Source organism: Neophocaena asiaeorientalis, unplaced genomic scaffold (genome assembly GCF_003031525.2).
Source record: "Neophocaena asiaeorientalis asiaeorientalis breed wild unplaced genomic scaffold, Neophocaena_asiaeorientalis_V1.1 scaffold32, whole genome shotgun sequence".
Lineage (NCBI taxonomy): Eukaryota > Metazoa > Chordata > Mammalia > Artiodactyla > Phocoenidae > Neophocaena > Neophocaena asiaeorientalis.
Genome location: NW_020185327.1, coordinates 3,206,330 through 3,232,407, shown reverse-complemented (window position 1 = coordinate 3,232,407; position 26,078 = coordinate 3,206,330). Strand labels below are relative to the sequence as shown.

The window sequence follows — 26,078 nt, the reverse complement described above, 5'->3', positions numbered from 1 at the left end:
CTAGGGGCCCTCCCAGGGGTGGCTTTCATGGACGGTGCCACCACGCTGAAGTGGGACAGAACCCCGCGCCTCCTGCCCCCCCACCCCCCACCGCCGCAGAGTCAGCCTCGGGAGCTTGTGTGTGGTCGATGCACCTACTCTGGCGGTAGAGTTCGATAAATCTCTTCTGATACTGTATTAGCTCGGCTCTGCTGGGCACTTCGTCAATCCTGCGATGCAAAATTGCTATTTCTCGGTTTCTTCGAGCCTAGATGCAAAAGGGAGGGGGAGACAACACTGTCTGGTGAAAGGCCTTACGTGTCCTCTGGGGAGGCAAAACACTGCCGCCACCCACCCTGTGCCCACATCCACCCTAGAAGGCAGGCACCCGACGCGGCTGCAGCCTGAGGTGCGCGTCTCAGACCCTGACTCCCCCGGCAACACAGGGAGAAGGCGTCAAAATAATGGATCGGAGGGAGGATTCTAACAGGAGGGCATGTGTGGATGGTGCCCCCAGCCAGCCCACCAGGCCCCCAAGGACTCCAGAGTAGCTGATTCCCAGCGTCAGGCAGGGACCAGGAAACAGAAGTGCTTCCCAGATGACAAGGGATGCTGCCCTGCTGCCTCCATGCAAATCCCAAATCCCTTAGTGTGTTTGAAAAGCTCCTACAGTTTCCTCCTAAAGCAGCTTTCTGGCACTTTCCCCCTCCTGTGAAACGAACTGGGCTCTTCTAGCCGAACTGCTCCAGGTGCATCTGGGGAGGCAGGGCTGTGCGTGGCGCAGGGGAGACCTCGGGCTCCGAGGTGGGCGGCTTCCCCGAGGGTCAGCGCTGAAGAGGGCCACCCAGCTCCCACCACAGGTTCACGGTCTCAGCGCTGCCCTTCTGCTGCGCCTCTCTGTCCTCCCCCTCTCTGGCCCACTTGATCACAGCGGCAGACGGGGACCTCTAATTCATTAGGACGCAAAAACCCCTCCAGGCGCAAAACCCACTATCAACTGTCATGATCAAACCAAAATAGTGCCTGCTGCTCTGGCTCTGGCTCCTATACTTTCGCAGGAATCTAAAGATAAAATCATTCACTCTTTTCACTGTATCTTTAACCTCTCCTTTTCTACTGGCTTCTTCTCATCGGCATTTAAATATGTTCAAGTCCCTCATCCTTAGAAAGGCCCTTCCTTAAACCCTGATCATCTTTCAGCTTCCATCTTTCTCCTCCCTTTAATAGCACAACTTCCCGAGAGCAACGTACCCCAGTGCCTCTGACCCCTCCACTCCCCTCGGTCACCCTTCAACCCACTGCCGCGGGCTGCTACCAACACCCACTGGCACTGCTCTCGCCAAGGTCACCACAGACCTTCTCTCTGCACCTATGGAAATTCTCAGCTTCCAGCTTTCCTGACTTCTGGCGACACTGACCCTTCTCTCCCCTGAGCTCTCTGTTCAGCTGCCACGAGACCTTGGGCTCCTGTCTTCCCTGGGCCTCCGGCTGCCTGCTTGGTCTCAACCCTCATTGGTGGAGTCCTTCTTTCCCTCTTCTCAGCCTGTATTTTCACATCCTAGGTTACCACCTATACAGCGCTGACCCCCAGATCTCCAGCCCAGACTATTCCTACTGGGGTGAGTACCCCAACCTTTAAAAGCCCTAAACAGATCTCATTAACACTTCTATTCACACTCCCATCCCCTTCAGCCCTATCCTTTCTCCTTTAGGCTTTTGCTCAATGAATAACACAAGGATCCACACTATTGCCCAAGTCAGAAATTTCCCCACCATCCTCGACTCCACTTTTCCTCTAACCCATCCCAAGTTCCATGGATACAGCTGCTCAGCCTCTCACCTGCCAGTTTATTTCTGTCCATTTTCACTGACCCAGCCCTGGCTCAGGCTTCAGCAGGCTTAGGGTTCTACAGCACCTTCCCTCTAGCCAGTATGTATGACTGACCCCCAGGTCTCCAGCCTGTAGTATGCAATTCGCATATAAGCCCCCTTGTACTTTGATGTATATGGACATATCTTGGTTCTCAAACAGCCAGCCGGCTCCCAGAAGATAGAGCATCCCATTTACTATTCCTGGGATCTAATGCAACACTGAATACATAGTAAGCACACAGTCAAAAAGTTTCCAAGTATGCAGATGTACTGTCCTGATTTTATTTAATTCTGTGTCTCTTTAAGATTGGTACAGCGTCCTTGTATCAGGACAAATTTGACTCCCCGGAATTTAGCCCAACAACTCAGCAAAATAAGCACGGACCAGAGAAAGGAGAAAGAGGGTCCCATTGGCCCCTGCAGCCCCTTGGCCGCTCCCCGCCAGAACCTGGCCTTCCTTTCCCAGAGAACAGAGAGAAGGCCCGTGCCAAAGTGCAACTCAAGTTAACTCTTGGCTTTTGAATGTGCATGAGCCAGACTCCGGCAATGTAAAAGATTCTATAACGTAATTTTGATCTATGTGAATTTAGAGCCAACTTTAAAACTCCCCATATTTGATGGCCTTCTCACAAACCCCTAAGGTTATCAGCTAAGACAGCTAAAGTGGGCACTTAATTTTAGGGGAAAGGTACTAGACAAGAACACAATATTTTTAAATCTACCTTATCCTCCCACCCCCCCACTTTTTTTTAAACAGCTATGAGATATAATTCACAGGCCATACATTTCACCCAAAGTATACAACTCAATGGTTTTTAGTGTACTCACAGAGTCGTATGACCATCACCACTACCTAAAATTGCAGAGCTTTTTCATCACCCCAAAAGAAACCTGTACCAATCAGCAGTCACTCCCATGTCTCCCGACCCCTTACCCCCACCATTAGGCAGCATTAATGCACTTTCTGTCTCTACAGATTTGTCTCTTCTGGACATTTTAACAATTTTTTGTAGTTTGCAGAGTACAAGTTTTACAATTCTTTTGCTAAATATATTCCTAAGTATTCTGTTCTACTGTAAATAAAATTTTCTTAATTAAAAAAAAAAAAAGTACTGGACAAGAACATTAGACCTCTAACCTTCGCTCTGGCACTTACCAGCTGCTTGTACTTCACAGATGTGAGTCAATTTCTTCATATAGAAGATGAGGCTAATAGCTACTTTCCACCCATTGGTATGGTGAAACAACATACCAATGTGAGGTGTTATAACCAACATAAACCGCTGAGTTACACTCCAGATAGGAGAGCAAACAGCAGCTTTCCCGAGCCTCTCCAGCTCTTAGATGCTGAGGCTTTCTACTTCGGCTATAGGCATGCAAGCCTAGTTAGAGGCATTGACTGGCTCTTGCTTTCACTCACCTGTAGTAAACGGATCTTGTAAAGCTTCTCTTTCTCCATGTTATACCGTCTGTCTAGGTCTTCCTGAAATTGGAAAGAAACACAATTATCTGGGAAGAGGAAATTTTCATTTTTTGGTGAAATCGTTTGGACAGTTTTTATATATCTCCCTCATCCTGAGGCTCCAAATTCCTTTTTTCAAATGGCCGAGTTCAGGGTCGGGTCCTAAGCCCTGGGAGACCCTTGATACTCTTTCACATCACTTTATGACAACTCTTCCTTCTTCTGGGACCCAGGCTGCATCCAGGGTTCTTAAGTGAAGTATCCCTCAAGTCCACGTGCCCTTTCCTCCCGCACCAAAAAAGATCCATGAGGAGGGGAAGACAACCGTGATTTAAAGAGCCTGTCGTTCTACGTCTCTGTGTTTGGAGGTGATGATGGCTTGCTTCCTATGTTTCTGTTTAGACCTGTACTATCCAATATGATAGCCACCAAGCACAAGCGGCTATTTAAATTTACGTTAACTAAAACTTAAAAATATTCAGTTTCTCAACTTCCCTAGCCACGTTTCAAGTGTTCAGTAGCCACATGTAGCTAGTGGCTACCATACTGGACAGCAGAGACAGAGAACATTTCCACCACTGCAGAAAGGCCCTTTGGACAGAGTTGAATTAAAAGAGAGAAACTAGCTCCTCGCTGAACCCAATGGGGTAAAAGACATGGCTGGATGGTTTGCTGAACTGGGGAAAGCTACAGTGGTGTCAGAGGTGCCCCTTCCCCACTGTGTGCATACACACGCACACACACACACACACACACACACACACACACACCCCAGCTCCTCCATGGGGCTCAGCTGCAGGCAAACCTCAACAGCCTTCACCATGGGAGTCCCGAAGCTCACTCTCTAGGAGCCTCTGAGGGCACGAAGGGAAGAGAAACCCTAAAGGAGGAGAATGTTAGAGGCTTTCCTGTTTCTCTCTTCCTTCTCTTCTTCCTTTTCTATTCCTTTCTCCTAGAAGCACCTGTTTAACTCAGAACAGGGGTCCGCAAACTACAGCCCAGCAGCTAAATCCCACAGCCCTTGGGTCAATTTCACCTCTGTGCCTAGTTTTGTAAATAAAGTTTTACTGGAATGTAGCCATGTCCTTTCACTTATCTATAGACTACCACGACCACAGTGGAGCTGGCCCACAAAGGTGACAATATTTACTACCCAGCCCTTTTACAGGCTGCTGACCCTGGAACGCAGTCCCCCCAGAGAGAGCTTTCTCCCTGTGCACTGCCCGCCCCTCGGAGCCTGGGCTGTGACGGGCACGTGTGGACCACACAGGCCTGTCCCCTTCCCGGCTCAGATGCCAGGGTGGGGACGGCATGCCTTGTGCCAGGTGCCGGGCCGTCAGGGCCGTCCCCGGGAGGTCCTGCTCCATCCACGGGGCGGATGCACGAGATTGAGCCACGCCCTGAGAGCCCGAAGACAAGGAGGTGGTCGCAGACAGGATGAAAAGACGTGAGAAGCTGCCACACCCGCGGAGGACAGTGGCGGTCCTGAGCAGGTACTTACGTTGTGCGTCATGGCAGGGGTTAGGGCACTGTGCTGCTCTCCCCCGGAGAGGGTCTGCAATAAGGAAGAGTAAAAAAAAAAGAAAAAACATGCTTCTGAGGAAATGGACAGGACAGAAAAGCTGAGGGTCCAGATGGGGGGGGGATGGGCAGACCACGTCTGAACAGGGCGCAGCCTGCACACGAGCCCCAGGTTTTAAATTGTTCTTAAATACCTGTCAGCCACACACTAACAAGCTAAACTCTAACTGTCTTTGAATGTGAGTCAATCCCTCTAACAAGGTGTGACTGCTAAGAAGAGAAATGCCATCCTGAAAGTCTGTGATTTGTGCAAACCCAGAGGCTGCTGAGCTCATGTGAGCCTCCGAGCTCAAAGTCTTAGAAACAACTGGAAAGGCTGGATGTGGGTGGGTGGTCCCAGGACACCACCCACTGCACGGCCACACTCTGCTATGCCCGTGCCAGTCTTCACGGCTGTGGCTGGAGTGGCACAACCCATCACGACAGGGAGGTGGTACCTCTGAGGCCCATCTCCCCGCAGCCCTGGTGGAAAGCATCTGGACTCATGCTGGCTGCTTGGACAAGTCCCCTCTCCTCTCTGAGCCCCAAGTTCCCCATTTCCCCAAGAGACAGGGTGCAGTCAATGGGGTCCAAAGCCACACCCAGCTCTCACATCTTAAGCACAGGGAGCCTCAGCAAATAAGCCTTGAATAGAGTGTGAGAAGGGACAAACCACAGCGATCCCTACAATCTAATTTGGTGAGAGAAACAGACTTATTTTTCTGTCCTTGTCCACACTAGCTCCTTGGAAGGTCAAGGCGTCTGTTCCGAGAGCCAGTGGGCCGTGTTCCTGAGCCCGGGATGCTCCCGGGCTGCCAGAGCTCTGACCTCACATCCCGTGCTGCTCTCTGCTGCCTTCCCGTGTCCCCGGGCAGGAGCGCAGGGTGAAATGAGCAAACTGGCACAGAATTTACAGGCAAATGGGACGAGTGGGAACAGCTCAGGGGGCTCCTGCAAACACCCTGTCCCTAACAGAGGGGGCAGCCGGGCTTGTGACCTGTTAATTCTTATCTGGAGTTGCTGCTGGCCACACCTATGGATGCTTTAACCCATAGAAGGAAGACAAAGGACAGGGACAAATATCTAAGAAAACTACTTGAGAAATGTGTGTTCAGAGGACCAGGCTGAGGGAAGTCTGGTCTTTTTTGTCACCAGACTCTTCGCTGTTGAGTCCTCTAGAAATCCTTTCATGGTGGAAGTCACACAGCCCCCAGCAGACTGGAGCACTTCTCCACAGCCCGTACCTTTTCATCTCTGCCTGGAGCCCTCTCAGCCTTCAGGTTTTCAATTTCCTGCTGCAGCCGGGCCATCTCCTCCTTTAAAAGTAACACGAACATTTGTAAGATTTGGACAGGCTAGTAATCGGAGGTAATTATTTACCTTGATCTAGAGTCTTTTCTTCACATTTCGTGAGTTTACGTGGAGTCAGAAAGTCCATTAGGCAGTAGCTCCCCAGACCCCTGATTTTCAGCCTGGGAAATTTAACTCAGGAGGATACAGGCAGCTGTACCTCAGTCAGAAGGGGCCTTTCTTCCTAAAGGGCAGGCGAGTCTCGCAGTAACCCCTGGGACACGGAATGAACGAGTGGCTTAGAGCCCAGTCCAAGCCTCCTTCTTGGTGCCGACGCTTCTCCACCTTTCCTGGGACCTTGCGGCCCGGAGCCCTGCCTCACCAAGGCACTCCTCCCCTGCCACCCGGCCCTGCGCAAGTCAGACCAGCTTCCGGATGGCTCTGGCGCTACCGGACCACGAGGTCTCACGTGGCAGAACACGCAACACACAGACACGCCAGGTTTTCAGGGCGGCCCTGGTCTCCTAAGATGCTATGCCTTTCGCACTTTGTAAGACTCTTCTTTTCAGTACATTTGGAAATTAGAAAACATCGTTTGTTAGACTGTGCTCTCGGTCTGGGGGTCTGGCACACCTAAGTCACTTGCGGTGTCCTCGGAAGGCACCTACCATAGTCCTGTACTCCTCTCACACACTGCCACGTACCCGCCTGGTGAGCCTGCTTTTCCGACTGCACCTGGACAGGACCCTCGGCAGCTCAAGAGAGGGAAAGCAGGAGGTTTTACAAGAATCTTGTTTAACATCTGCCGACACCAAGCAACACTTACTCGACAATGTGCTTTAAACTCCTGTTCCTGACTTTTCAGATTTTCATTCATGGCTACAAGGGCTCTCAAGTTCTGCAGGATGCTGAAAAGAAAAGACCAAAACATGACTGACTTGAAACAAACTATTATGATTTTATGAATCACGGGGAAAACCTAGACCCCAGATAAAACGGGATTTCTTTCTTAAGTTCCTTGTCTCTCCCAAGAGTGTCTAATGGGCTTCCCACAAATGGTTATGACTACCCTTTAAATGACATTATTATTCATTTATAAGCTGAGTCCATCAGGCCACAACCAAACAAACACTACAGAATTCAGCATTAAAATGTCAGCTGCAGAAACAACAAGGAGTATCAAGATTACTGTATATTTTTAATGATACTAATTACTTAACAGACTCAGAGCACAGACAGTATCGTAATTTTAATTCCTATTTTTCATTTCCCTTCTGAAAGGAAACGAGTTTTAAGGTCATTAAAAGCACTAATTTGAAATTTTAAATGTCAAGTATCTAATAGTACTTTGCTCCACTTCATGAAAAAAGGGTTTCTAATCATAAAGCCAAGTAATCTGTAGGTACTTCTTGGCTAAAAATGTCCACCAAACCCAGAACTGCTCAATTTGTGCCTGAAGCATTTATTACTTCATGACTTCACTCAAGTGAGTGACACTTGGGAGAGTTCACCACCCAAACACTTTGGTGCTAAAACGGTCAAATGTAAGTGATTATATTTAATTTAAATTGTCTAAATACAACTAATTGAAAAATAAAACAAAACACAAAAACCCAGCAGCTGTGTCTTGGTCAAAAAAGACTGTACCTTCACTCCCAAAGGACAGGGCTAAAATCTGTGCTGTTAAAACCTGGTAACCATGGTTGATTCTAAGGGAGGGGGGCAAGTGCGGGAGGAGACTTTTCGGCACACGTCCTTTTGAACCTTGAATGTTATTACTTAGTTTTTAAAAACAGAAAAACAAACAGAAAAAAACCCACAAAACGAGCTGTTCCTGACCCCAGGGGGAACTGGGGAGGGGGGAAGAGGAGGCTAACTCAGCACCCCCTGGGCAACAGGCACAGCCCAGATCAGCGGTGAAGTAACTGAGCGGCACGGGTCCAGCAGCAATGACCCCCAGTTCCTCAGCCCTGTGCTCAAACCACCAGATAGCTTCACGGAGAAAATAAGCACATGCTGAAACCTCTTACCTTGGATCAGCTTTGGCTTCTACCTTCTCAAGGGCGGCCTGTTCCTTGTCCAGTTTCTCACCATAACTCTTGAGCTGCGGGAGACAAGGAGGCACGTTGGGGGGACAGGAGATGTCCTCTCCTTCCCGGCTCACACCTGCACCCCTTTCCTGACAGCCCACTGGATTTGGCTGTATGTTGAGAAAATAGGTGGATGAGAGGAAGACGATGGGGGTGGAGGGACAGCATGGAAAGGTCAAAACCAGACCCTTCTTGACACATTCTGTTGGTAAATGAGACCTTAAAGGCAATACCTTTAAATCACGGCAGCAAATGGGTGGAAAGCCAAAAGTAATGCTGACAGCAGGTGTCTTTCAGTAGGAAGAGGTAAATAATAACAGTGGCTGTGAGAGACAGACCTGGGTTTCAATTTCAGAATACCACTATTATGGCTGCTTGACAGGGGTAGGGTTAAATCTCTCATCTTGAAAAATTCCATTCTTTTTCTGAGTCAGACAGTTGGGGATTTTAAAAAAGAAATTTAAAGAAATTCAGATTTTAACTTTTAAGGTGTGCAGATCTATCACACCATAGAATACTAAGCTGCTATTAAAAAAAGAAAGAATAAACAGCTCTTTTATGATGATCTCTAACATCTACTGTTGGTTGAAGAAAACAACATATAAAACCATGATTCCAATGTGCTTCCAATGTGTATAAAGGAATGTATACATCGGATGTACCCAGGTATAAAAGAACCTACATGTTATTTGTATATGCATGAAAATTTTCTGAAAAGATTCACAAGAAACTGGTTACCCTCTGGAGAGAGTAGCTGTTTGCTTGGGTTACAGGGGGACACCCTTCATACTTTTTGAATTTTGAACCATGTGAATGGGTTACCTATTTAAAAAACAAGTTAAAGAAGTTCTAAGAATTCCAGCTGAAAATGGAAGACCAAACACAAGCTGCGGGAAGCTCCTCTTGCCTCAAGTCCAGGTGATTCTGCTGGATCACAGGAGTTGGGTACCTCGGGGACAAGGAAGATGGCAGCAGACAGGAAGGGCCTGCGGAGGACTGCCGTGTGGACCCAGAGGACGCAGGAAGGCCTGGGGTGCAGGGCTGGGGTCTGCAACAGGATGAGCCAGCGGGCTATGCAGTGAAGCCTGGCTCCCTTAACCCAAGGGCTGGCACATGGGTCCCAGAGGCAGGGCAGCCCCCAGAGAGCTGGCAACACTCGGCAGCAGAGACGGTGCCCCAGCCCCGAACATCAGGTACCACTGGCTGATCCCACCAAATAGTGGGACCCACCCTTCCAGAATAGTCACTGCACCAAATGGACACAGAACCCATACAGTTGGTCACAGAAAATTTCAGAATCAACAGTAAGCACACCATGAAGAATTATCAAACATTTGAAGAAAGATATAACCATAAAAATGTATCAATTCAACAAATTAATTCTGATCTGAAGGAATAGTTTATAGATCAAGAAAAACTTCAGACACAGTTAATGCCCTCAGAGAGGCAGGAGAGGATACTGCATATTAAAAACAGAATTAACCTCTCACGTACAAAATCAAAGCTGTGATCGCTGAAATTGAAAGCGCACAGGCTAGAACCTGGGGGCCTCCACTAACGCAGGGGCCTGCGGCAGCCCCCATCCCCTGGCCACACGTCGGGGCTCCCATCTGTCCTCTACCTTCCATGCTGTGCTTCACTTTTCCTAAGCTTACTGGGAAGGCAGATCTTCCCTGTTTTCCAGTGCTACTAGGTTATCCTGCAAGGCAGGTTTTGCTGAAAAGGTAAAACCTGGGCACACTTGCCCAGTCCTTGCCTTGAACAGATAAGAAGACTGAGGCCCAAAGGCAAAGTTCATTACTGATTCAGGTTCACAGTGTTCAGAATTCTGACCAAATCCGTCTTCTATATAAGCTGTTCAGCACTAGGTTTTGGATAGCCTCCCGTTTTTCTAGATGGGAATTCGTCTGACTGCCCTCCTAGACAGCAAGCTCACTGCAAGAGGTCATTGGTGCCGATTGCTAGCAGTGGAATCTGAATGGCCCCTCTGCTTTAGTTTCTCCAGCTGCAGAACAGGGATATCAACAGTGTGTTGCCAGGGTTGTTATGAAGATTCAATGACTAACACAGATGATGTGCCCAGAGCACACCCAGCACACTGTAATGTTAGCTGTTACTATTATGTGAGGACAGGAAGACTATCTCCTATTATTGGCTTAACTCATAACTTCCACCTTTCTAGCACATGTACAGGGTTCCAAAAATATTTGATTTAGTGTTTAATACCAAAAGTGACTTGATAGCCATTCTGGATTTATATCCTAAGACAGTTAAGTGTTTAGGGAAATTGATATCAAGATGTTTTGCCTTTAATCTCTTCCAGATTGTTATAGAAAGATGGATCCATGACTTGGCAAACTTCAAGCCAGGGACTGTGTAGCATGAAAAGTAGGACAGCTGCAGGGATTCCACCCCAGGAGTTTGCCATCTAATCCAGAAGGAATGGAGTCACAGAATAGTGTAAAGAAAGCTGATGTGTCCAAATGCAACACAGGCATCTTTAGAAAGAATTTTTTAAAAATTCCTCTAATTGTCACCTTGCGTCTGCCCTTTTCAAACATTCTGACAATAACCAAAGCCACCAGTCCAGGTCAGAATTACAAAGCTTTGTCAGGTTTATAGCAAAGCAGTGAACTAAGTGCTGCATACTGCTAGAGAAGTGACAATTTTAAACGGGCAAATTTCATGCGAAATTTAAAAAAAAAAAAAAAAAAAAGGGACTGCCTTGGCTTCAGAGATGCCTTTGAAGGCCAGTCCCGCTTCCACATGGTCCAGAAAGCACTAGGTGGGGCCCTCGCAGCGAGGCCCTTGTAAAGTACAGCTGTAGCCCGAGCACGAAAATCACAATGGGGAGAGCTCTTCAGACCTGGGTGAGGATTCGCTTTCCGTGGAAAGAGGGACAGAAGTAAAAAGAACTAAATTCCTCACATGACAGAGCTGGTATCACAAATGATTGTTTTCCTCGCCTGGCTTCTGAGGCAGTCGCCAGTGGGAGGTAAATACGCTGTGATGCTGACGGAGGACCGCACGGTCGCCATCTGGGTCAGGACACGGACCACAGGGTCAAACAGACCCACAGCCCCTCTTCCATTCCGCCTAGGAGATCACCGGCAATTGTGAACAACGAATTATACCCTCTGTAGTCGTGTCACCTCACAAAAAGAAACCTCCTCTCTCTCACGGAATCCAGTGTTCTGGAGCAGAGGCCCTTTGCCGTGAATGACCCACCGTGTTCTTCAGCGTGACCCGCCCTGCCTGTCAGGCCCACTGTCCTCAGGAAGCTTCCCGGACCCTTGCAGCCCACAGCGACCTCTCCCACTCAGACTCTGATGGTTTAGAACACGGCCGTGTGGATAAACTGATGGCTCGAGTCATGCACTACCATGTGATTGTCCTTTGACCCCAGATGGACCTGAGCCCTGAGAAGGGGATGGTGACCCCTCCACATGGACTGATGATGCAGGCATCCCATCAGTGGTGCAGGTCGAACGATTACCAACAAGACCCGTGGAGGAAGGAAACCTGCTCACCTCTGTCAGTGTTTTCTTTTTTTCCTCATATCTGGCTTGTAAGTCGGTATGACTTGCCTGCAGCTGTAAACGAAAGATAAAAGACATCTGTTCTCATTTGATCCTCACAATGGCACAGATTTGGGAGGTATCCACATTTCACAGATGAGAAAATGGAAGCTCAGAAAGATTTAAACTAAACAAATAGGGACGTTTTTGACTCAATTAGCACCAACTACATGTCAGGTGATATACTAGGTTTTCTGCGTAAATCCTAACAGTGAATCCTTACTAAATTCAATGGACGAAGACATTATCCTTATTTAACATATGAGGAAGTAAAGACTCAGAGGGGTTAAGTTACTTTACTAAAGTTTCGTAGCTGATAACTGATTAAGGACTGGGTTCAAATTCAGGTCTGACTTCTTTGTATGGCTACAATCACTTCAGTTAACAAACAGAGAGATGGAAGGAGGAGTAAAAGAAGGAGAAGGAATAAAGAACATGGTCCATGTATCCCGTTCACAGGATACAAACTGCATTGCTGCACTCAAGAATCTAGCATAGAATTTGACTGGATGGCAAACAATGCCAGATACAAGAAAGGATTCAGGACTTCAACATGAGGAGAAAGAAAATGAACTACCTTTACTGCTCAAAGTTATACAATCATAAACTTACATCTCAAAAATGTCATTTCCCTTTTCCTTACAAAAAAGGTATATCTTGTGCTGTCTATGAACTTTTAGATATCTGAAAACATTCCATTCAAAGCTCAAAGCGTTTGTACGTTTCTACTTTTGAAAAGGGGACGTGGTAGAAAACCACAGTTAGACTTGTCAGACACTTTGGTTGTTACCTGTGTACAAATTAACAATGAGAAATTGTATTTTGTATCTCAACGATTATTTCAAAATAACTCAGCCCATTAAAAAATTTATTTATTCATTTATTTACTTATTCATTCATTCATTTAATTAATTTATTTACTTATTGGCTGTGCCGTGTGGCTTGTGAGATCTTAGTTCCCCAAACCAGGAATTGAACCCGGGCCCCAGCAGTGAGAGCATGGAGTCCTAACCATTGGACCAACAGGGAATTCCCAACTCAGCCCATCTTTGAACCTGTAAGCAACCTGTTAAGAATTATGTCACCTTCAAAAATCATTACTCTTGAACTGTGCTTCTAGTTACCAGTCTCCACAACTGATGAATTTCCAGCCAGGCCTCTCAGGAAGTCACCTCAAGCAGAGGGCAGGAGAGACAGAGGAGGGAAGCAGGGGGCTCTGGCTTCTTGCTTTTCAAAGTGTGCCATCTGTGCAATGAGGACTGTTATTAACCTGTCTGTGTCACTAGTAGATGAGGGCATTTCTGGAGAAAGTTTGTTTTTCTCTTGAAATTCTAACGGCTTAACTCTTGAAGCTCCAGGAAGAGTTCTTGCTATTTTCGCACCTGCTTCACCCACCTTCCTGCCCCCCTCTCTCCCCTGCACCCACCCACCCATCTGACATTTACCCAAGGCTCTGCTCAGATGAGGTGTGCAGTGGAAGGCAAAGAGCACGGCACAGTCCGTTCTCTCAAGGAGCCAAACCAGTAAACTGGGGATTAAAGTATGAGAAGAGCTGGGCCAGAGACGGGCCCCGAGGAGGCCAAGGAAGGAGTCCGCTTGCTCATCAAGGAAGGAGTCACCGACAAAGACACGCGGAGGCTGGATCCTGACAGGGACGACACCTCTTCTCTTTAATTAACTCATCACAGATCTGCCCAGCTTTTCTCTAACAGGGGCTGTCCCCATAGCTTAGCTAAGTTTTTCTCTTGCTGGAGTCCTCCGTGATTCTCCCATCTCCATCTTCTTCTTCATCATTAACCCCGAGACTTACCCCCCAAACTTCAGCTGCTGGTTAACACTTCCTTCTGGATTCCTCTTTCTTCACCCTCAGGTTTCTTGTCCACTATCTACTAGCTGCCTTCCTGCTCTCTGCCTTTGGCAGCATATTCCCCTATTGGACCATGTTCTTTCTTCCTTCTCCTTCTTTTACTCCTCCTTCCATCTTTCTGTTGGGCTAAGGCTCTCTCTGTGGTTCTCAACACCAAGGCCGCAGGAGAATCCTGGTCACTTTCTACCCTCATGGCCTTGTAGGAGAGGTTCTTGGATTTACAGAGTTTGGATTTTCTCATATACTATTGGTAGAAGTATAAATTAGTAAAACAATTGGTGAATAATTTGACAGTTTCTAGAAAAATTGAAAATGCATATTTTTTTGATCCAGCAATTCCACTTCTTAAAATCCATTTTACAGAAATATTTACATATTTGCACAAAGATGACTGTACAAAGATGTGCATGGTAGCATAAGTTTACAACTGGGAAAAAATCCCTGGGGAAAAAACCTCATAAATAGAGGACAGGTGAAATAAACTACAGTACATATATACTGTGTATATATACTACGTTCTTTCGTCAGAAAGAATGAGGTAGATCTATAGGTTCCAGTCTTGGTTCCACTGCTAATAAGCTGTGTGACCACAGGCAAAACTGCTTCACTTCTGTGTCTCAGGTTCTTCATTTGTAAAATGAGGGTAATAATAGTACCTCCTTCACAAGGATGTTGTGTGAACTGAATGAGTTAATTTTTTTTTAAATTAATTAATTTATTTATTTTTGGCTACGGTGGATCTTTGTTTCTGTGCACGGGCTTTCTCTAGTTGCGGTGAGAGGGGGCTACTCTTTGTTGCTGTGCACGGGCTTCTCATTGCGGTGGTTTCTCTTGCTGCGGAGCACGGGCTCTAGACATGCAGCCTTCAGTAGTTGCAGGGCGCGGGCTCAGTAGTTGTGGCCTTAGGGCTCTAGAGCACAGGCTCAGCAGTTGTGGCACATGGGCTTAGTTGCTCCGCGGCATGTGGGATCTTCCCGGACCAGGGCTCGAACTTGTGTCCCCCTGCATTGGCAGGCGGATCCTTAACCACTGTGCCACCAGGGAAGTCCCTGAATGAGTTACTTTTGAAAAGCACTTTGTAATTACTCTAAAAGAAAGTCCTTATTAGACATTACTATTACTGACAGAGAGATATCTGTGATAAAATAAGTGAAAAACAAACTCAATTTTTATAACCAGACAACCCCCTCTCCCCAGGTGAATGAGCATATGTAAGAGCTTGCAAAGCCTAGGAAACAGCGGGTTGCTCTAGGGAACGGGACTGGGTGAGAGTACAAGGGGATTCCCATTTTTAACTTCATACAGTTCTATACTATTTTGTTTATTTACAGTGAGCTTGTATTATCCCTATAATTTAAATTTAATGAGCTGAAGCATTTAAATTTATAAAGACAGAAAAAAATGATGTATTTGGCTAGAGTATGTCCCCTCATCACTACCTTCAGACCCCTGAGAGCAGAGATCGTAACTTGTTCTTCTTTCACCACCATGGCCTAGTTCAGTGCCCAGCACAGCGGTGCTCAGCTTATCTTTGTGAATTAATAAATGCTCTTCTTGCTCTGTGATCTTCTTCTAGAACAGAGGTTGGCAAATATTCTCTATAAAGGGCCAGACAGTAAATACTTTCGGCTCTGTCGGTCTCAATTCTGCCACTGGAGCTTGAAAACAGCCACAAAACATATGTAAACAAATGAGTGTGCATGTATTCCAATAAAACTATTTACAGAAACAGGTGGCGGCCGGACTGCCCTAGGGCCTGCGAGTGTCGACCCCTCTTCTAGACTCACCTTTGACCATTCTGACATGGAGATCTTAACTCCTTCCCCAGTTTCTCTCTTCTTGAAGAATGGTTTTATTTTACTTGAATAAAATTATGAAAAGAAAACACTAACCTCTTCCAGTTGTTTGGTCTTCTGCAGAATCTGCTTGTTCAAGGAAATGACTTTATGATGATGTAGTTGGGAGGTTCCTAATTTTTCTGGACTTTCTTCAGCTGATAGCTCAGACTGCTGTGAGAAACAGATGGAAGACCCAAAGGATTTAATTAGCCCGCCCCAGTGCATTAAGACAGCCCTGTCCCTGCTCAGTCTGGGCAGAACACTACTGGGCAGCCGGTCACAACCAAGCCAGTGGGGCCCTGGGGTCCAGTGCAAACCCAATTCAGAGAAGAAGATTTTGACCCAATGACCAAAAGCCCGATCAAGAGCGCCTACGTTCCTGGCAGAGTGAACAGCATGCGCAGAAGCACAGGGATATGTAACTGCGGTTAGGTTGATATCACGTAAGCAATAGGTTCTCATCAAAGGGTCTCGAATAGAGGAATAACATGGTCATCTTAGTATCTTCATTAAGACCATTCTGCAGTTATTAAGAATGATGAATTGATTCACTTTCATCAAAGTATTATAAATATATGGTTAAAAAGTTTAACCATTCGGAAGCACTTACAATGAAAAGAAACAGTCTCTCTCTCACCTTTTTCTCCCCATCCATGGGCCCATTTCTCATTTCTATTCCTCTGGTGTTCACGGAGGATAGATTTGAGAGGGGCGAGAGGTGCTGAGAGAGGCCAGGAGGAAGGTCCTGAAATTGTGTAAATGGTGAGGGGATGGAGAAGAAGGGCTGGACAGGACGTAGAGACTGTCAGGATGGGAAGTGAGCAAGGGTGCGATTTCTGGTTGGGGTGATGAGGTGAACGTAGCAACGTTACCAAGAAACCGTGCAAAGAAGGCGGCAGCTTGGTGCAGATACTGAAAACAAACACTTGCCTCAAGACCCCAGAGGAAGTCCCAGGAACAAGAAACAAGAAGTTTGACCCTATTCCAATAGGTGTCTTTAAAACACTTCTTGGGTGATCACCGAATAGACAGCTTCATTGACCAGCCAATGAACACCCATTATAACCACATTGCCTTCTTTACTGGAAGTACCCCAGTTCCAAGCTAATCGCTGATTTTAAGCCCAAGCACAACGAAACTGTATGAATATCTGATTTTCCCTGCATGTTTGAACAGTGATCACGAGCTTCAAAGTTTTGGAAGATTTACCTCTGGTGGAAAGAGACAGAAAAGCGAGAAGAAACTGGATGGTACAGTCACCACTTATCTTGGTTAAGGATTTCCCTGAATAAGTCAGAGGCACTATTAATAGAGGATGAGTTTTTTGCTGCTTAATGACTCTGGAGGTGGGAGTCAACCAGCAGGATATGGCTGCATAAAATGGCAGGAAACATCACTTTCTAGCTTGTGAGCCGCTAGGCCATAAAGGAGAACTAGACATTACAAAACAGCTAGCTTTGAAACCTGGGATCTGTGGGAAATATCAACTAACACACTCCAGCTTATCTGAATTTCTTCAAATCGGAGTTAACTTTTAAAATGCAGTTAACTTTGGGCACATCAAGATATTTACAACCTGTAGTCAAGGGAAGGAGAACTGTTCCTGAAAATTATTTGAGAGCATAAATAAAGGGGGAAAAGGAAAGAGCACTCCCTCTTGATTTTCAGATCACTTGTCAGAAACATAATTATAATTAACCAATTATATCTCCTCCACTTTGACTATACATCATCCTGAACTATGTTATCAATTTGGCCACTTTTGTCTGTTATATATTTAGTAGCTTTCTTCTTATAGTTCATTTCAGATTTGGGTTTTAACATCCAGCTTAGATTCCTTGATACTGGTTTCCAAAATGTCACTGGCATATCCTCAGAGCATTCTGCTTTACTAGCAGAATTACATAAACCCTCCATCTCATGATTTATTGATGTCTGAAATGGAATTAATTCCCCAATCATAGGAACTACCCCACGTGGTATGTCTCTCTGTTTGATGTCAGGGTTATCTTGAGTGCCCTGACCTCCTCTGGCTGTCTCTCTGGCTTTGGATCAGGTCAAGCTGTGGGCAAGCAGGCTCCAGGGGATCCATGTCTCGGTCACCTCCCAGGGAGACTTCCTCCGGTCTGTGGGGGTGAGGGTGGGCACGTACTCATTCAGTGCTGTCCTGCACCTTTGGCAGGAGTTGGATGATGTCTCCAACTCTTAGCATGCCTTCCTGCTGAGAAACTGCTTTTATGGCCAAGGTCCCAAAAGAAGGAAAACTGCATTTCCCACCCAGCTTCCACACCCTCTTATCAGTGTACCTGTCAACACACACGGCTTTGTTTAAGACTATGACCTTTGACTTCACTTCCAAGAACCTTTCTTGCAGGAAAACCAGTAGCTAGCTTGCAACCTGGGAAGAGGACTTCCAGGCTAGTTGGCTATTCCTCCCCCCTGCCCCTGCCTCTCTCTCAATTTAAATTTTTAGCCACATGGTCCCTTAAGCTCCTTTCAGGGGGTCTTTGAGGTCAAAATCCTTTTCATAATGATACTAGGATATGATATTTTTTCACTCATTCTCTCATGATTGTACAGTGAAATTTTCCACCTGTTATATGACATGTGACGGTATCACTGCTCTGATGTTAATATGTAATGCATTTACCATTGTTATTTGTAAATGAATTAATATGTAAGTTTTCAGGACCTCCTCAGTGATTTTTAAGGGTTCTTATAGGGTCCCGAAACTAAAAACTTTGAGAACCATTACTTTAAGGGGCTGGCTCTCTTGGGAATCTACTCACTGACTGGGGCAGCCTCATTAACCCTGACTCCAGCCAATGCAGTGGGCCCACCCATGAAACTGAGAGGGGAAGCGCTTTCTGATTCCACCCTCACTAGACAGCTGCTTCAACCAACCAGAGAGAAAATACTTGTAGGATGCTCAAGTCTCCATACAAACTTACTATTACATCTCTGTTATGACAGTGTATGTCCCAAGCAAACATGGGCTTTCAAAATCCTTTCTCTTGCTGTTAGGTGGCAATTCTCACTGCTCTGTGCAGTCCCTTAAACTTGCATCTGCGAAGCATTAATGTACACGTCAGGTTATTAAGTGCCATTTCCACATCTGACATTTCTCCAGTGCAATTAAAATGAATAACAGGCACAGGAACAGGCCCACAGTACATATAAATTTGTGAATTCCTCCATGTGCCTGAGTCCAGAGATGGTGCTACGCAAACTGCTTTATTTAACGGGAAGTTATTTTTGTAACAGAAAAAAAAATCATTTATTCCAGAGCTGCACTGAAGAGAGTTCTTAACCTAGTCAACGGGAAGCTGATTGCTCTATATTTCAAACACACTTTTTATTAAGTCACTGAAATTTTTCATTTCTTTCAAATACCCTCCTCAAAGCCAAAAGAACTAGACCAATGAAGGCAGAAACAGGTCTTTGAAACAGTACGGCTCATCTGACATTGTGTCCACTGACAGTCACAGTGGCAAGAAAACTAAAGATCACCAAGTTGGATCTTAAAGGATGAAACAAAGTTGGACAGATGGAGAAAGGAGAATGGGCTTGACAGAAAATCCTTGACAGAAAAAGATTAAGTCCCTGGGGTATATTAACTGATTTTTACTTGAAAAGCCCAACATCTCTCAAAGAATGCCAACCGTCTATAAATATTGCATTGTGTTTACATTAGAGCAGGGGCTAAAGTGCCAATCTAATTTTGTTCAACAATTTCAGATTAAGAACGTGCTTTCAAAACCACAGGGTGGATTAAGATGACTTCTAGTGCAGATTCAATGTTTTCTAATAATTGACAGATGTTTGCAATTTCTATTCTTAGGGGAACCAGATATATATGTCACTCGATAATATTAGTCCAGTTCAAAACAGTAAATTCCTAAGAGAAACAAAAAAATGATTACCTTAGCTAAAACTATATACTTTCATAATGAAATAGACCCAAAAGGTTATCTACACATCAACCTTCCTAATACAGGAATCTTTCCTATGTCATCCCTCTCCCATTCCCCCACTAAAATGTGGCTAGTAAGCTGTCAATAATAAAAGATCCTTATCTCATGAGGGTGCCACAAGTTCTCCATACTGAATAGATGAACTTCAGTTTCTGGACCTTGACAAACCCTCCCACTGCAAACAAGTACACAGACAATATAAAATATTTATTTTTTTAGTCTTAAAAAAAAATCTATGCACTAGCAAGAATGTAAGAAATCCTAAAAGGCCAAAAAGTTAGTAAAAGTGGGAATCCAAGAGGTAGCTGTACACATGGAGGTTGGTTTTTTTCTTGAGAGTATTTGCCAAAACCAGTTGATCTCAGGCTTTGATTTTTATAATTCAACAACTGCTTTGCATAATCCTTGACACAGATGTAGCAGGAAAAAAAACAATCTGCCATGAGATTCTGTGACAACAGATTTGCCCTCGTGCAGTTCTATAATCTAAATGTACACACTACCTGGATGGTCCAAAAAACCTACAAGCCAAGACTATGTGTACAATGGGCCTGAGCTGGGGTGTGCCCAAATGCGTGTAAGAGCAAAAGACAATCCTCTCTGGAAGAACAGAGCTTCAACTCCAGGTCTCAAAGAACTTCTACAGATAAATTTCCAAGCAGTATGAACTGACAGTCAAAAATCAAAAGCACACACGAAGTCAAAGCATCATGAGAAAAAGCTGGCAGAAACGAACAGCAGAAATGGACCTGCAAACTCACACACACGTACCCGCTCCCCCCGGAAGCCACAGAGACAAAGTGTAATCACTCTTGTGTAACGGTCCAACTTTTCTAACAAAGAAGCACCCACAGCTCTGTCTTCTCTCCTGTTCATAATAAGATGTCGGCTCCTTTCACCATCTTGGCTATCCCCTGGACATACCGTAGCTCATAACCCTTTTTGAGCATTCCCAATGGAATCTGAGCACTGCAGACAGGATGGGATCATTCACTTTCCCTGATCTACACTCTGCTCTCATTAACGAAACCAGATACATAAATGTGCTTTTCAATATTCTTGACTCTCACTAACGAAGTCCCATGAATTTCAAAGACCCATATTCATGTAAACTTGCTGAGTCTAATACACAGCTCTGGGTCCCAAGGTGAGCAATACAGTCTATCTGCCCAGAATGCAGCTAATATTTAGGAGGTGTGAACAAAATCCAAAACCTCCCACTTTTACCCCGTGAACTAATGTCAGGTCGGACGGCATCCTCATCGAATCCTGAACTGGTATGACTGATTTTTCTGAAATAAAATAGTTCACTCTTACCTTCCTTAAAAAAATGAATTTATTTGTTTGGGCTTAACATTTCAGTCTAAGATATTTTTGAATGTTGATTCTATTCTCCAATCTATTAGCCACCTTTTCTATTCCAGCTTTAAGTTACGTTTAAATTTGATGAAGCTAATTCCTATGTCTTTATCCAAATTGATAAAGGCCCTGAAAGGTATAGGTTATGCTGTGTGACTTGAGACAATCCCACCAGGTCAACAACTCATTAGCTTGTATCATTCTCTTCGCCGTTAGTTTCCGTGTTACATAACTCAGAATTTAGGAAATCTTGGAGCAGTTTGGAGACACAAACATATTAGCATATTCTCTCTAGATATACACGGTTCCTTCATCTCCAAATTCTGATGGTTTTAAATCTCTCTCCCCACCTTCCTTTGTTTCATCAGCTAACCTTTACTGGGGCACAGTGTTAGGCACTGGAAACGTGGAAAAAGACACAGATCTCACGGTCTAGTCAGGTGACACCCGCTCATCCATAAAGGTGCTATACCCACCACATTCTCCCCAAGCCTTCATCGTGACAGAGCAAGAGAGAGTTTTGAAAGCTCTTCTCGTTCCTTCTTCTTCCTCCCTTCCTTTTCTCCTTCCTTCAACAAATGTTTATGAAAACCCCATTACGTTAGGCACGGGGCATGTACAATGCTCCCAGCCCTGGCTGACAGCACACATTGTAGTCCTGGGAGACAAGCAGAGGCAAATGAAATAGTGCCTTGTGAGCAGTGCTACGAAGGAGACGACACGGAGCTGACCCACACATCAGAGAAAAGCCTTAGGAAGGAGAGGCACCCGCAACTATGGGCGAGCGTTATTATGTGCCAGGCAACAGGAACACAGAGATGAAAGATGAAATCTTGGCCCTCCAGAAGTTTATAGATCTGGAATATGACCTGTCTAACATCTGTGACCTTAAGTGAAAAAATGGAGCCTAGAAGGAAGGGGCTTAAAAATCCTCCCCGACCTCGCCACCCCACCGCCTCCCGAATCCCAACCTGAGTTTTTCTGTCTGCGGCCACAGTAGGAGGGCCCCAAGAGGGCACCTCCTCCCCTGTACCACACTTCTTCCCCAACCTTACGTGCTAATGCTGCTAGAAGAAAAGTTTTTCCGGTGGGGTCAGGTGATGAGATTAGAATCATTCATACCTGAGCTTATTAGAAATCACACCGGTTCCAGCTCAGCTCAGGACAGATTCTCCAACGAAAGTCAGGGTCTCCTAGTTCCTAAGCACCCCATGACCTTCTGATGCAGGCAAGGTCCCTGTGCTGGACAGGAAAGTTTCCAAAACCTATTGAGAAAAAGAATTTCCTCCACAAATAAGTCCCCTGATGACCCCAAATGCATCTCACCTTAAAATAAGATCAAGATGTTGACAGTCTTCTGGCTAGGATATTCCACTCTGGAGAGATGGATGAGAATATTTTAATGTGGCATTTTCCAGTGATATGAAAAGCCGCTCACATACCCCAAACAGAAAATCCCACAGTTTTTAGTAGCTTAGGCGTGACTGTGTGTGAGTGCTTGGGCTGCGTCAGTTTTTTACTTCTTTCTGTGGTTAGTTCCCAACGTGACCTGGCTTCTTCACTCCACTCAGCCCCACTGGGCAGTCAGACAGTGGGAGAGTCTAAAGAGGCTTGGCCACTGCAAAGCCTGGGAGGCAGACACTAAAGATGGCCAAGGAGGCCGTCCCTGCTGCCCCCTGAGGACACTCCACCCTGCCACAGAGACAGGTTTCAAAGTCAGACAGTCCTGTATGCAAACCTGGAACTTATTAGCTACATGGTAGTACACAAGCTACTTAATGCCTCTGATGACCATCCCATCTATAAAACAGATATAGTATCACATGCTTACGTACTAAGCAGCAACACTGCCAGGCGCGTGGTGAGGCTCCGAGGTTACAGAGAAGAAGCGTAAAGTGTGGTCCACGCACACATAAACAGGTAGCTTCAATTACACATGAGCAAGTATCAACATACGGATGGAGGAAGGCAGAGGGTTATAAGCAAGGAGGCAGCATGCTGTTTTGAAAATTAAATAAGATAGTGGTACAAAAAGTACCTGGAAAGGAGATTGAGGGTTATAAGCAAGGAGGCAGCATGCTGTTTTGAAAATTAAATAAGATAGTACAAAAAGTACCTGGAAAGGAGACTGATCAAAATGGTGGAGTAGAAGTGGAACTCACCCCTCCCATGAACACATCCAAAACACACCTACAGGCGGAACAGTTCTCACCGAAAACTAACCGGAAAATGGCAGAAAGACTCCTGTACAACCAAGGCTGTAAGAAAGATCCACACGGAATCAGGCGGGAAGGGAAGAAAAGCAATCAGGTCGGGTCCCCTGGGAAGGGAGTCAGAGGAAAAGAGAGATTACATGGGCAGAGATCACCCTGGGGAGTGAGCAGTTCAAGCCGCATGTTGGGCTCCCCGTTCCCGGGGTCCAGCACCGGGAAGATGAGCCCCTCGAGCTGACTGGAACACCAGTGGGACGGACAAACAGGAGGGCTGTGGGAAGGCTGGACTCCGCTGGAGAGAAGCATGTCTGCGGTGGCTTGCTCTCAGGGCAGGATGGAGGGCGGACGGAGGACTGCTCCAGTGGCTGCCTCGTTTCCCACCCTGGCATGTGCCCCTGCCTGAGACAAGTGAACACCCTAGCCCAGCTTACTTCACATCGCAGCTCCACGGTGGACTGGGGAGAGAGCTCGGCCACTGCTGGCACTCGCTCAGCCAGTGCATCAGAAGCAGCCCTGCTCTCTGACGGCACCTGGACTCCACAGTCCACACCCCGATAGAGACTGAGAGCCCACATGGGCCCCATCTGCCCTGTGGCATGGCTCCACAACAGGGCGGGGAAGGCAGAGGCTGGGGGCAGGGGCTGGCTGTGAGGGACAAAGAAGACGTGGCCCCGAGGTTGCATCTGAGCAGGATGGGAGCCACTGCGGTGCTTGCACAGGCAGCATAGGGAGGCAGCCCTGACCTCTGTCTGTGGCCGGGTCACCACAGCCCGCGCCCCGTCATGAGCCGAGAGCCCACACAGGTCCCATCTCGCTCCAGCACTGCTCCCCCGTCTGGGGAAAGGGTCCCAGCGCTGAGAAAGGGGAGAGCATACACTTAAAGGGAACACAGCTGGCTTGGAGCCAAACCTCAGGGCTTCTGCTACAGCAGCTGGGGATCTGCCCCTGCCCCTGCCCCTGATAGGGCAGTAATGGCCACAGAGCAGAGGGGAAGCCTGAGCTCACAGCTGGCTCCAGCTTTAGCCCTTCCATCTATAGCCCCACCTTCTACCAAGGTGAGAGCTGCCAGCACACCCTGAGGAAAGATGTGACTTGCTTTGAGGTCAAATCCAGCTCTCCTACCAAAGGCAGGAGGCAAATGTAGTCTGTACAGGGACACTCCCACATAAGGACACCCTTCAGGACTGTAACAGATAACTACTGTTTCACGTAAGTTCACAGAGGCAGAGAAAGTTAAGCAAAATGAGAAGGCTGAGGAACTGGTCTCAATTGAAAGAGCAAGAGAAACCCCTGAAAAAATAAATAATGAAAGAGAAGTAAACAAATTACCAGATAAAGAATTCAAAGCATTAGTAATAAAAATGCTCACTGAATTAGGGGAAAGAATAGATGAACACAGTGAGAATTTTAACAAGGAAATAGAAAACATAAAAAAGAACCAGTCAGAAGTGAAAAATACAGTAACAAATGAAAAACACTATAAGGAATTAATAGCAGACTAAGTGATACAGAAGGACGCATAAGTGACCTGGAAGATAGAATTATGGAAGTCACCCACTTGGAACAGCAAAAAGAAAAAAACAAATATGAAAAAATGAGAACAGTTTAAAAGATCTCTGAGATAACACCAGGCATTACCAACATTCACACTGTAGGAGTCCCAGTAGGAGAAGGGAGCCAAAAATATAGTTGATGAAATTATGGTTGAAAAATTCCCAAACTTGAAGAAGGAAACAGATATTAAGGTATAGGAAGCTCAGAGGGTCCCAACCAAGATGAACTCAATCAGACCCATGCCAAGACATATCATAATTAAAATGGCAAAAGTTAAAAACAAAGAGAGAATTCTAAAGGCAGCAAGAGAAAAACAGAGTCATATACAAGGCTATCAGCTGATTTTTCTGCAGAAACTTTGCAGGATAGAGGGAGTGGCAGGATACACTCAAAATGCTGAGAGGGTAAAACCTGCAACCCAGGATACTCTACCCAGCAAGTTTATCATTTAGAATTGAAGGAGAAATAAAGAACTTCTCAGATAAGCAAAAACTAAGAGAGTTCATCAATGCTAAACCTAACCTAAATGAAATGTTAAAGGGTCTTCTCTAAGTGGAAAAGAAAAGGCTATATAACAAGAAGTAAGAATCTATAGAAAAGGAAAAATCCAACTAGGAAAGGCCTCAGTGAGGGCTGAGGATCAACCACTTAAGTAAGCTAGTACAAAGATTAAAGACAAAAAACTGGAAAAGCAACTCTGACTACAATAAATGGTGAAGGGATAGACCTGAAGCTGTAAAATGGGACATCAAAACCACAAAACATGGGGGAGGGGAGTAAAAAAATGCAGATCTTTTAGAATGTGTTTGGACTTAAACGACTGACTATCAGTCTACCACAAGTATCAACAGATACAGTTATAAGCCAAGATACATGAACCCCATGGTAACCACACATCAAAAACCAGCAATAGATACACAAAAACTAGAAGGAAACACAAACATACTACTAAAGAACCACAAGGGAAGAAACAAGAAGAAGAAGAAATGAACAGAGAAGAACTATAAAAACAACAGGAAAACAAGTAATAAAACAGAAATAAGTACATACCTATCAATAATTAAAATATCCATGGACTAAATGTTCCAATCAAAAGACACAGGGTAGATGACTGGATTAAAAAAAAAAAAAGACCCATTTATATACTGTTTACAAGAGACTCACTTCAGAGCTAAAGACATATACAGACTGAAAATGAGGGGATGGAAAAAGATATTTTATGCAAATGGAAATGACAAGAAAGTAGGTGTAACAATACTCGTATCAGACAAAATAGACTTTAAAACAAAGTCTATAACAAAAGACAAAGAAGGGCACTATATAATGATCAAGGGGTCAATCCAAGGAGAGGATATTTTACTTGTTACCATATATGCATGCACCCAATACAGGAGCACCTAAAAGTATAAAGCAAATATTAACAGACATAAATGAAGAAATTG

The 26,078-nt window shown here is 45.6% G+C and overlaps 1 protein-coding gene across 4 annotated transcripts in view; it reads right to left on the bottom strand.

Moving 5' to 3' along the window:
* Positions 1-26,078, bottom strand: part of CCDC93 (CCC complex scaffolding subunit CCDC93) — an 87,260-nt gene that overhangs the window by 13,411 nt on the left and 47,771 nt on the right. For all 4 annotated transcript variants that reach the window (XR_003001736.1, XM_024734476.1, XM_024734478.1 and 1 more), the window contains 8 exons: positions 15,591-15,707; positions 11,784-11,846; positions 8,194-8,267; positions 6,990-7,071; positions 6,118-6,189; positions 4,815-4,868; positions 3,272-3,334; positions 139-247 (listed from right to left, as the gene is read on the bottom strand). Coding sequence is in view for 3 of the 4 variants with exons in the window: in XM_024734476.1 (XP_024590244.1) it covers positions 139-247; positions 3,272-3,334; positions 4,815-4,868; positions 6,118-6,189; positions 6,990-7,071; positions 8,194-8,267; positions 11,784-11,846; positions 15,591-15,707 (634 nt within the window). In the remaining variant the exon portion in view is untranslated. The remainder of the gene's footprint in view (positions 1-138; positions 248-3,271; positions 3,335-4,814; positions 4,869-6,117; positions 6,190-6,989; positions 7,072-8,193; positions 8,268-11,783; positions 11,847-15,590; positions 15,708-26,078) is intronic.